We start from the raw sequence: 12236 nt of genomic DNA on the forward strand, positions 1-12236 counted from the left end.
CATCTCCCTGACCCACTTCTCCTCCGCCCTCCCGGTCCTGACCCACAGCCTCGTGGGCAGCCCCAGCTCCCCTCTGTCCGTCGGCCACAACCAGTCGACTGCTGAATCCTGCCCATTCTTCCCCCCACGCCACCCCCCAGCTCAAACTCTCATCCTAACCTAGGTAGATTAGTGGCATCGGCCTCTGCATCCGCCTCGCTGGCTCCCTCCAGCCTCTCCCGGGAGCGGCACTGATGTGCAGATGACTTTAAGGGGCGGAGGGAGTGGGGGATGGGATGCCCCCGCCCCCCCGGCTCGGCCTCTGTCCCCTCTGGGGAAGAAGGGGGGAACGATGTGAAAAGCTGAGGGGCGACTCCGGCCCGGGCCGCTGCCCCTCACTCCCAGAGCAGACTGGCAGAGAGCTACGGTGCTTTTATTAACAAAAACGAAAGGCGGGGCGGTGAGGAGGGATGGGAGTGATGGAAAACGAAGGGAAAACGCAGCATTAGAGAGGCCCACCCGCAGTCATTAAATAATGAAGACGTCCCTGCCATCCCACGGAGCCATCGACGTAATTCCACGCGGTCGGGGCCAGACGATACAGTGATTATGGGTGGGTGGGTGGGCGGGCCACCGCGGCCTCGTTCCGGCACCAGCTCGGGGCGGGAGGGGGTCCGCGGCCCTCGCTTGGCCCGGCCTCCCCTCCGTACATTCCGAACTCGTGGTGCCCACTGAAACGCTCCACCGTCGGTCACGGCGCGGGGAGAAGGGGCGGAAAATACGAGGCGGCGTGCTTGGGCGGCCGAGGGGAGGGGGCTCCGGCAGCCGGTCGGCCTTCCTTCTTCCTTCCTTCCCCCTCATCTCGCTCCTCGGTGACGCCGAGCATCCGTGCGCCCGAGGGGACCGGGGCCGCCTCTGCTTGTAGAACAGTGCGTCGCACAGTTGTTCAAGAAAAATACTGGTTTCTATACAGATTCTGGAGTATTTACAGAATAAAATAAGTTACCTTCTAGGGAGATTGGTGGAGGGGCAGCACACGTGTGCCATGTACAGTTTAAAGTCTCTGCAGGTAGCTACTTTGGTTAGTTGTTATCAGGAACTGTCACGTGAGCACTGGTCAGAGAGCTGAGCAGCATTCCAATAAAGTTAACAGATATATTATTTCTTTTAGAAACCCTGGGAAAGCCCAGCTTTAAAATATTATTCAGTGTCCTTACATGTACACGCTAGGAGGAGTTAGATCTAATAAAATAAAATTTCTTCAAAAATAATCTTGCAGTGCTTTTCGGCATGCTCTGAGACTTTTATCGACAGACATCCATCCATACCTGGATATGGCCACACTCCCCAACTTGCTCACACACAAAATTCCTCACGGACCCACGCGCGCGCACACACGCACACACACACACACGCACACGCATCCCCCCCGCCCCGCCACCCAACCACCTGGGATCAATGACGTCACCCTGCTCGCATACCCCAGCAGCACGGGGTCGGGGTGCGGCGGGCGGGCGGACGGGCAGGGCCGCGACCGGCCCTCGCTCCCTGTTTTCCACTCCTGTGGCCCGGGACCCTTCCTGCAACTCTCAGCATCGCTCCTGCGGTGGTCAACGCCACCGGGGCGGCCGGGGGAGCCACTAGCCCTTCTCTTTGCTCGCACGCTGACTCGTGGTCGGGTTAAGACAGTTCCTGCTGTGGGCGGGAGGGCAGGAAGCAGGCACTCCTGGTCTGTTGGGCCCCGGCCGGGGCTCGCGGTTTCCCGCCGGGCCCCGGACCTAGGCGGTCCCCTCGGCGCCCGGGAGGGCGGGGGTTGGGGTGGGGGTGGGAGGCAGCCGGGGGCAAGTTTCTGAAAGGTGCTTGATGCGACCGCGAGGCGAGTCCTCAGCTGCGGTCCGGTCCCGGGCCGGGCCGGGCCGAGGCCAGCAGCCGGCAGGCCTGCGCCGTGCGGAGGCAGTTGCGGAGGTCCAGATTCAGCTCCATCAGCTTGGAGCTGGCTTCTGACATGTCCAGGTTGGATCCCAGCACCGCCAAGCTGCCCGTCTGGCCCAGCGTCTGATGGCGGAAGTAGATGTGTAACAGCGTCTGGACGGGGTCATCCTCGGAACTGCCGAACAGGTCATTGGGCCACAGCGACCTGCCGACGCAAAGGTTTCCCGGGGTGACCGACCTGGGTGTAGGCCGGTCCCCGGCCAGCCGACCCGTGGCGCGAGCCCCGCTCTCTCGCCACGGGCCTGGGAAGCGCAGCAGCCCGGGCAACGTGGGATCCGTGCCCGTGAAGGAGACGGAGGCGGGGCCGAGACGCCAGCCACCCCCCGCTGGTGTCCACCCAGGAGCCGCCTCCTCGTTACCTGAAAGCCTTGACCTGGGCCACGGCGGCCCCAAAATCGTGGTTCCGCAGGGACTCGAGGAGCGCGTGGATGGCTGTTTCCATGGAAACCTCGGCCGGGACCTCGGGACCTTCCCCGTTGCGTGAGGCCAACTCGGCTGCTTTGAGACAGCTCTCCAGCTGAGCCAGCTCCTCCGACATGTTAATGACCTGAAACAAATGACAGGGACTGACGACCTCTGACCCTCGGGGGCCTCGTCCACCAATCCCCCCGGGGCCCCCACAAAGCCGGCAAAAGAGGGGATTTCACGGGCTGGGAGGATTTAGATGGAGTGGGAATTTCTACTGCTGAACAGCCTCTCTTTCGTCAATGAGATGGGGAGCAGGGAGTGGGGGAGAGGGCGTCAATCGGAAGCAAGACGGATGGTTGGGCGGGACCCCGGCCCGAAAAAGGGCCAAAAGTCTCCTTCCTTCCACCCAGGAATCGGCCCATGCCACGTTCATTTCAAACGAGGGACCGGCATTTTGCCTGGCCTGACAGATTGAGAGGGTCCCTTGGGGGTCCCACATCCAGCCAAACCCCGATGCCCAGCTGAACACGCTGCGGGGGCTTTGGCCCGGCCCCTGCCGGCAGGCCCGAAATAAACATTGCAAAAGCACACGGAGGAGACGTTAACAGGCTCTGCAATGCAATCTCAGGGCCTTGATTGGCTCTGATGGCTTTTGTTCGGTGCTTGATTAGGAAACATCGCCTGCTGCTCCGGAGCCGCCGAACCTCTCGAGCCCGCCGGAGGCTGGCGGGAGGCTGATTCCGAACCTGCTAACGAGGCTCGCGGTGGTCTGCGAATCAGCGAGATTTGGCCCTCCCGGGCCCGGGCAACGACTCGCTCCAAGAACGCCCCGGTCGGCGGAAGGTGCCGCCCCTCAGGAATCTCGTCCGGTCCGAGCAGACCCGCGAGCTGGGATGCCCGTTCCCACCCAGCGCCTCTGATGCCTATCTTTTTTTTGATGGTATTTTTTAAGCGCTCACTCTGTGTCAGGCACTGCACTAAATGCTGAGGTGAGTCCTTACCTCGGCCTCATTGCGGATGGCATCGACCTGGCCAGTCAGTTTGCAGTAGGCTTGGAACAGAAGCAACAGCTGGAAGTGCAGCTTGTACAACCTCCGACACAGCTCCAACTCCTGGAAACGAGCAGCCTCGGCTCAGCGCGCCCGGGGCCCGCACCCGCCCGCGCCATGCCCGTGTCACGCCCGCCCGGGACCAGTTAGGGCCAGCCTTCCCCCGCGCGGATCTGGCACTGAGTTACTTGTTCGCCGCCGAGAGGGGAACGCTGGGAAGACTTAACGAGTTAATGTGCGGAGAAGCGGATGAAAGGCGGGGAGACAGACGCGTTTGGGAAGGAATTTCAAGCCCAGACTCCGGCTGCTTCCTTTCCTTGGCAGCCTTCGTACTTGCTTTTTGGGACAAGTGCCTTTTCCACAAGAAAAACGTAGGAGCTCTTCAAATGGTTTCAACCATCCGTTAGAGATGAGCCAGGGAGCCCAGATAGTCAAAGTTCCCGGGTTTTTCTCCAGCCTAAACGAACCCGGCCCAGAGCTCGGACTTTCAGTTTCCCAACAGCCCAAGAGACAGCTGGGGACTCCTTCCCTACAAGGGCATAACAAAAGCCATTTCCTTCAAGCACTATTTTTTTTTTCTAAAGAATATCAGATTGTATGAAACCAGACAGAATGAATGCCCTTGCCTTTTCTTTTTAAAGAAATAAAACCCCACCAACTCACTACTAACTAGAAGGTATGTTAATTTTACTACTTTATAGGGAAAAAAAGCAACTTCCAGTTGAACCGAATACCCACTCCCTGAACTCCATTTCTACGAAGGAACACAATGCTTTAGGGGTTAGGACAGGGCAAAATGGTGGTGGCGCGAGGCTGGGGTAAGGTCAGAGAGGGGAGGAGGGGGGAAGAAGAGGTGTCTCTGGCCGGTCAGGGCGGCGAGGTCAGGGCCGGCCGGGAGACAGAGGAGGGCCAGGCTGGGGGCCGGCGTGGGTAAACGGTCTATAAATCAAGATGCATCACTTACTGCTAGAATTTCCATTTGCTAAGCAAGAAGGTGAGCAGGTCACAAGAATACAAAGGAAGAAAAAGACCGACAATTAGTGGGGAGTCATTTGGGAAGGGTCACAGATGCTTCAGAGAAACAAACTGGAAGAAACGGGTCTGTCTTCCCCCAACAGCCAGCAACATATAAATCATCGAACCAATCAGAACGATCCCGGCGATGACAGCGCTCAGTCTCTTCCTTCAGAATTACAGTGATTGGAGGCGGGGGACCTGGGAGGCTATACACAGGACCTGCCCCTCCTATCTTAACGGCTCCAAAATGTCAGGGGAGGAGACACAAGCAGGCGGTGAGCCACTGCAGGGCACGAGGATCGGCTCGGACCTAGGTCCTTTTCCCCATCACCAGAGGATAATGTCCCGCCCTGACCCCCGGGCCCGGAGCCACTCCCGAGCCCTTAGCCACCAAGCACTCCCGGGGGGGAATTGGAGGCTGTTGTCGAGCGAGGGCCAGTTTTAACTGAGGGCGTGCCAAGGGGCCGCTTGACTGGCCCCAGTTGGAGGAAGGTGATGCCTCTGCCACTAGCCAGTGGGCTGCGGTGGAGGCTGCACCGGATCGGGATGAGGTGGAGGCGAACGCTTGCCAGGCACCCATCTCTCTTCATGGTGAGGCCTTGGTTCTCACGCTCCAGCCCTCTCCCAGAAGCTACGGAGTCTCTCAGGGTGATGGCGACTCAGGAAGCCCCAAGGCTAGTGGCTACCTCTCTCAGAGATCTCTGTCCATTTCCCTTTGGAGGAGAAACGGGTGGACAGGGAAGATGGGGGGCAGAAGTATGCGATGATCCCCGCCAGGGCTGCCGGCTGCTCCGGGAGGAGCAGGCCTACTGAGGCGGGAGGGTTTCTGTCTGGCTCAGCTGTGCCTTTTCCTTGAGGAAAGGGTCCCGGACAGCAACTTCTGGCCCAAGTCAGCCCTGAGCCGGGGAGGGGGTGGGGGCGGTACTTGCTGCCTGGCCCGGGTATCCCTTAGCCTAGCGTCTGGAAGCCCAGCAGCGAACTGGCTGTTTCTGGTCGCTCCCTTTCCTGTTGGGCTCGGGCTTTGCTCAAATGAGTGATGTGTGATGAGGATCTAATCACCCCCGGGGCTCCTCACTGCACGGTGGGGAGGGAACCCAGGCAGCACTGCAGGCAGGTTCATTTTGGGGCCCTAATCACCTTGGCTCTATTCAGAGAGGTGGCGTGGCTTAGTGGAAAGAGCAGGGGCTTGGGAGTCACAGGACGTGGGTCCTAATCCCGTTCCGCCACTTGTCTGGTGTGCGACTTTGGGCAAAATACTTCACTTATCTGTGCCTCAGTTACCTCATCTGTAAATGGGGATCAAGACTGTGAGCCCCATGTGGGGCAACCTGATTACCTTGTATTTATCCCAGCAGTTAGAACAGTGCTTGGCACACAGTAAGCGCTTAGCAAATACCATATTATTATTTAGAAAAACTTGATTCAAAATATCAACATTTTTCCAAGAGATTTTGGAGTTACCCAAAGCCCTTTCATCATTTTACAAGTCGGACGAACTGGGTGAGGGGACCGGGGAAGGACCCAAGGGCAGGGGGGAAACGGCCTCGTGCAGTAGCCGGGGAGAAAAGCCATGCAGGCTGGGCCACGTGGTCCAGCGCTTCCGGGGTCGGTTTACTCAGGTGTCCCTGCCTGTCCACAGCAGCGAGGACGAGCATCAGATGCTCCCACTCACACCTCAGTCCCCTCCCCAGTGGACTCGGCACCCTATTCGGGTCCCCGGAAAAGCCAGCCTGGCCCTCGATCCCATGCAGGGAGTCCCGGCTACTCCCCCACCCTCCACTCCCAATGCTCCTTGAACCTGGCTCCCTCCTGGCCACAAGCCACCCCACCCCGGCCCCTCTCACGGCTAGAAGGAAGGCCTGGGAAAACCCTCAGTCACCTCCCTAAACCAGCAACGTGGCGGGACAGGGAAGCCACAGGTGTTTTTGGCCCGTGAGCGCACCTCGGGAAGACTGACCCCGTCACCGTTCTTTCACACGAGGTAGGACACAGATGACCGGGCTGCTTGGCAACAGTTCCCTTATTAAAACAATTCCTCCCCAATGAGTTTTATGCATTTGTCCGGCGCTCACAGTATCAGGTTTGGCTTTCTGGCCAGACAGTCCTCGTCTGCAGAGCACCGGGGCAGAATACTAATCTGGCTCCTCTGCGAGGCCGCGGCTCTGGAGGCGGCGGCGGCCCAGCCCGGCCCGGGCACCCAGATGCTATCTCTAGCGCTTACCCGGGGAAGATGATTAGGCCCAGCCAGCAGCGGTGGCTGGCGGTGGCTTGCTTTTCATTCATCAGAATTTTTCATTACAAAGCCCATATTTCAGAAGAAACCATCCACCTCTCTCGGGGATTGATTCTGATAACCGAAATGAAAAGGTTTATTCTCTGAAGGTTCCTCCCCCGCCCAGGTCACCCAGGGAAGATAGCCCCAGAGTTCCCTTGGTCCGTGAGTTACCTGTGTGTCCGGATTGACCTGGCGGCCGCCATCTACCCCAAAGGTCCTCTTGCAGTTGTCCAGCCACTGAAAGGACAGATGCAGCTCTGGTGAGGCCCGGGCCCCCACCCCCGGCCCTGGGGGGACATTCCCCAGCCTGCCTGAACCTGGAGTCCGTTCACCACCCTATTTCTTTTGTCTGGCCTTCCCTGCCTCCTTCAGGCCCGGACATTTGCTGCCCTGTCAGTGGTCCGATGTTGGCTATTCTCCGGTCGATGGCCCTGACCACCCTCCCCGCCTCAGCCCCACCCATCTCCCTACCCTGAACAGGACCCGTTCTCCTCTTCGTGGGGGACAAATGAGAGGGAGAAAGGGTGGAGTAATATTTTCAGTGGATTTCTGAGTGTAATACCTTCAGTGAATTTCTGACTCTCCCTGACATTCAGGAAGGAGAGAGTCAGGCTACTCCTTTTCTCCCTTCTTTCAATGCCCAGAGAATAATGGTTCAGTGTTCCCTCATTAGTTTCCACACCAATGTCAGGAACTATGTATAGACCACTGTAATTTACAGTGCCAAGATCCGGGCAGCCCTCGGCCCATCTCCTCAGTGCGTCTCTCTGCAGACGTCAGTCCAGGAAGAGAAGCCTCCACATGGCTTCGGGTCATTAAGAAATGACTATTCCTCAAGAGCGTTAAACAGATCAGCCCAACCTCGCCATCCCTCCGAATCTCTGTTCCAAATGCCTGGGATGCAGAGGACTCTTTGGGTGCAGAACTGGGGGTGGAGGGAAGGAATTCCCTCTGACCACAACCACATCCACTTTAGACATCGGAGGGCTCCAGAGGAGCCCTCGGTGGCTTCGCAATTCAGGTCTCACTGGAACGCTCACTGACCTCTACCTAACCCCGCTTTTATTTTTTTATCCTGGCAAGGCTGGGAAATGGGAGATGAGACTTCCCATCTGCTCAATTGGATAAAAGGCTGCTTAGTGAATTAACCAGGTCTGCCTGCTTCCCGGGAGAGGTGGAATCTCTTAGGGGGGCTTGTGGTGTCAGCTTTAATCAGGGGCAGAAAGCCCACAGACCCAAGATCCTTTCCCCGACCCCAAGACTTCAAGACCACATCAGATATCCAATCCCATACCATCTCATCTCACCCCGGCCCATTTTCAGGGCTAAGGGGACCCCCGCCCCAAGCCCGAGACCACCTGCTCATGGCGCCTCTAGACCTGTACGAAGTGCTGCCAAGGGGGAAGGTGGCAAAGGCGGGTGGGTCTGCACGAACCTGGGGAAGTAGTGCCATTTACAGTTGCCCAGTTAGCCGGTGAGCCCACCGGTGGGCCAGTGACTGAAAGGGCCATCCGGGTTTGGGAGCGAGGAGTCCTGCCCAGGTGGGGCACAGCACCAGCCAGCTGCCTGAGTTCCCCGAGGGGCGGCAGGTTGGCTCTCCGTGCTACCCCACTGCCTAGGAGCTGCCTGATGGGTCCAGACCAGGATGTTCCACCCCTGCCCCCCATGACGGTCAAGAAAATGTGGTCCCCAGGAAATCAGGTCCCATGAGGGTTTGCCGTGCCCAGGCTGCGAGAGCTCAACCTTGGATCAAATCAACAGAGGTCTTCTAAGTCCCTTTGCCAGCAGACCCCAGGGTCGTATGGGCTCCCGCACCTGAAATCCTTGCGCTAAGCGATGGTGGGATTCGTGACCACTGCCTCTGCCCCCATCACTCTGGCAGAAGTGGGCCCGGGGCTGGGCTCTGACAGTGCCACGGAAGAAAACCCGCTGCTGATCTCTGAGCGGACGGGGCTGCCAGGCAGAGCCCTCGCCTGAGCTCGCCCCGGATGGGCTCCCGGGAACAACAGGGAGCCACCAGCCTTTTGGCCCACACAGGGCGTGTGCCCAAAGCCAAGTTCTGGTCCCAGGGCCCTCTGAACCGAGGACACCGAAGGGCTGGTAAAGGCCCAGTGCCAGGGTGGTCGGAGGTCCGGCCCACGGCTGTAACTAGAGGCACTGGGGTCTTTTTGGGGAAAGCCCAGGGGCTTCCAGGGAGCTGCAGAGCAGTAAGGGGAGGGCCCCGCCGCCTGATAAGACCTTCAATCATGAGCAGTAGCAGAGGGCAGGGTGAGGCGAGCCCTGATCCATCACCCATTCTCAGGATGCCTGGAGTATGGAACTGGGGGAACGACAAGTAGACCTGCTGGAGGCAGACCCCCAAGGTCTGGCCCCCACCCCCGGCTGTTCCTACTCCAGACGATTGGGCTGCCACCCCTCAGGAGAAGGGAGCATTTCTGGGGCCACAGCTCAGGAAACCCGAGGGACACCTGCCCCTCTGGAGCACCGGCCAGCAGAGGGGCTGGTAGGCTGAAGGTGTCCCAAGGACCCGCCCCTCCCAGAAGCCCGGACAGGAGAGCCTCTCACCTGCTCAGCTGCTTCTCTCTTGGCATTGTAGGTGTCCAGGTGTTCCTGCAGCTCCAGCACGCTGAACTTGAGGGTTTCCAGCAGCCCGCATGACACCAGCTGGACACACACATACACACACACACAAACCCCCCACCACATTATTAGCAGTAGAGTCAAGAAAAGCTACACCGGGGACCAAATGCCACCGTGCACTCCAGCTGACCAGAACACTTCCCACAGCCACTCCCAGCTGCTCTGGCATGCAGGCGGGCAGTCCCGAGGCGGTGTTCTGAAACCCCACACTGCTGGATTGGTAAGACCACCCGAGAGTGGAATTCCCCTATTCGACTCTTGAGCCCAGGACCTTGGGGAACGTTGGGGAGTCTTGGGGGGTTCGGACAGGGGATTCGGCTTGGGGGTCAGAGGGTTCTCTCCCCGGACGGTGGCCCCGAGGACCACGGTGCGGCCGAGTCCGCCGGTCCCACTAACCACGCTCCCCATGGGGATGCCGTGGGGTTCTGAGTCCCTTCCCGGGCCCGCAGCATGTATGCGGATGAACGGAATGCCCAGAGAAAGGAGCCGAGGGAGATGTTCACCCCCTTGATTCTACTTATCGCTATTGTTTTTGTCTGTCCGTCTCCCCCGATTAGACTGTGAGCCCGTCAAAGGGCAGGGACTGTCTCTATCTGTTACTGATTTGTCCATTCCAAGCGCTTGGTACAGTGCTCTGCACATAGTAAGCGCTCAATAAATACTATTGAATGAATGAATGATTAGTGTGGTAGCAGTTTGGATGGAGAGGAAACGGTGGATTTTGGCGAGGTTGTGAAGGTTGAACCGGCAGGATTTAGTGATTAATTGAATATGCGGGTTGAATGAAAGAGAGGAGTCGAGGATAATTAGAGAAGCGGTGTGGCCTAATGGATAGGGCATGGATACAGGTCTAGGAATCAGAAGGACCTTGTTCTAATCCCAGCTCACTCCACTTGTTTCCTGTGTGACCTTGGGCAAGTCACTTAGCTTCTCTGTGCCTCAGTTACCTCATCTGTAAAATGAGGATTAAGATTGTGAGCCCCATGTGGAACAGGAAGAAATGTATCCAAACCGATTATCTTACAGAAGTAGTGTGGCTCAGTGGAAAGAGCACGGGTTTGGGAGTCAGAGTTCTTGGGTTCTAATCCCGACTCCGCCACTTATCAGCTGTGTGACTTTGGGCAAGTCACTTCACTTCTCTGTGCCTCAGTTACCTCATCTGGAAAATGAGCCCCACGTGGGACAATCTGATTAACTTGTATCTACCCAGTGTTTAGAACAGTGCTTGGCACATAGTAAGCGCTTAGCAAATACCAAAATTATTATTATTATATCTACCCCACTGATTAGTACAGTGCCTGGTACACAGTAAGCACTTAACAAATACCACAGTTATTTTATTATCGACCCTGATTAGACTGTAAGCCCGTCAAAGGGCAGGGACTGTCTCTATCTGTTACCGATTTATACATTCCAAGCGCTTAGTACAATGCTCTGCACATAGTAAGCGCTCAATAAACACTATCGAATGAGGTAGGTAACGTAGGCAGTGGGCAAGATGCTTGCGGGTCTGGCAGCTTTAGCAGATAACCTGCAGACATGAGCCCACCCTCCCACAGTCTGCAGCGCAGCAGGATTCTCACCTGTGCCCCCTGCCCCCAGCCTGCTCCCAAAGCCCAAAGGGTGGGACCACCTGTCCAAGCGGACAGTGCACATCCAGGAGGCTCTCCGAAGGTTTCCAAATTTCTGAGCCTGCAGCCAGCTCGTCCGCCTCCGAGGGGCCAAGGCCGAGCAGCGACCCAGTGTGAAGGTCCCCCGGCTGAAGATGCTCGCACCCAGGTGGAGAGGCAGGGCCAGCTTGGCCCACGCCGGCCCGGCCCACCCTGGCCCCATGCGCTCCTCACCGTCTCGGCATCCACGAAGACCGTCGGGCACTCGGAGCACATCATCATCACTTCCAGAGAACTTTGAAATCGGGCTCTGACATGGTGCAGGCTCCCACCAATGAAATTGACCGCCTCGTTGGTGAGAGCCCCAAATTTCCTTTGGATTGCCTGAAGGGGAAAGATACATTCTCTCTTAAATTTTCATAAGCAAATGTCTTCTAAAAGATAGGGCTCCTCGCAGGGACACGTGACGCATTTTCTTAACACCCGACGAACGTTTTCAAACACCTGAAGTTTGCCTTATTTAACCTTTGGGGCAAACGAGTCTTTAGGCCTCCTGTTCTGAGAAACAAAGGTGTCTACCCTCAAATACTTCTTGATAATAATAAATAATAATTGTGGAATTTGTTAAGTGCTTACAATATGTTAACCACTGTCCTAGGTATTGGGGCAGATAATCAGATCCCACATTGGGTTCACGGTCTAAGTAGGAGGGAGTGTCCCACTGTGGTCAGGGGTTGGGTCTACCCATTTTATTGTAATTAACTTTCCCAAGCTCTTAGCACAAGTGCTCGATAAACATCACTAAGTGAACCAATGAACCTAAGCAAGTCCTGAAAAAAAAAAAGATGGATCTCAGAGAAACAGCCTGGCCTAGTGGATAGACCACGGGCCTAGAAGTCAGAAGAACCTGGTTTCTAATCCCGGATCTGCCATTTGCCTGCTGTGGGACCTTGAGCAAGTCACTTCTTTGTGCCTCAGTTACGTCATCTGTAAAATATGGATTAAGACTGCAAAGCCCACGTGGGTCATGATCTCCCTGTATCTACCCCTGCACTTAAAACAGTGCCCGGCTTAACAAATACCATTAAAAAAAGGCTTTGTCGGTGAGAATGCTGACAAGGCCTGCAAAATGAGCAAAGCACCTTCCGCAGCCGGTCCCGGGGAGGTGAGATTCTGAGGTCAAAGGGGGGTGAGCCCTCACAAGGGTTGAATGCTGTCAGTGTTGGCAGGGTCTCCGGCCTGTTAGGACTTCCTCCCTGGGCAGGA

The 12236-nt window shown here is 57.1% G+C and overlaps 1 protein-coding gene across 3 annotated transcripts in view; it reads right to left on the reverse strand.

Moving 5' to 3' along the window:
* Window positions 1-396: 396 nt before the first annotated feature.
* The window catches only part of FRYL (FRY like transcription coactivator), a 100964-nt gene continuing 89124 nt past the window's right edge, over window positions 397-12236 (reverse strand). For all 3 annotated transcript variants that reach the window (XM_029076425.2, XM_039913803.1, XM_039913802.1), the window contains 7 exons: window positions 11205-11354; window positions 9286-9384; window positions 6892-6957; window positions 4393-4410; window positions 3381-3491; window positions 2331-2518; window positions 397-2116 (listed from right to left, as the gene is read on the reverse strand). In XM_029076425.2, coding sequence (XP_028932258.1) covers window positions 1864-2116; window positions 2331-2518; window positions 3381-3491; window positions 4393-4410; window positions 6892-6957; window positions 9286-9384; window positions 11205-11354 — 885 coding nt within the window. In that variant the 3' untranslated portion in view covers window positions 397-1863. The remainder of the gene's footprint in view (window positions 2117-2330; window positions 2519-3380; window positions 3492-4392; window positions 4411-6891; window positions 6958-9285; window positions 9385-11204; window positions 11355-12236) is intronic.

The sequence above is a fragment of the Ornithorhynchus anatinus genome, chromosome 12, assembly GCF_004115215.2.
Source record: "Ornithorhynchus anatinus isolate Pmale09 chromosome 12, mOrnAna1.pri.v4, whole genome shotgun sequence".
Classification (NCBI taxonomy): domain Eukaryota; kingdom Metazoa; phylum Chordata; class Mammalia; order Monotremata; family Ornithorhynchidae; genus Ornithorhynchus; species Ornithorhynchus anatinus.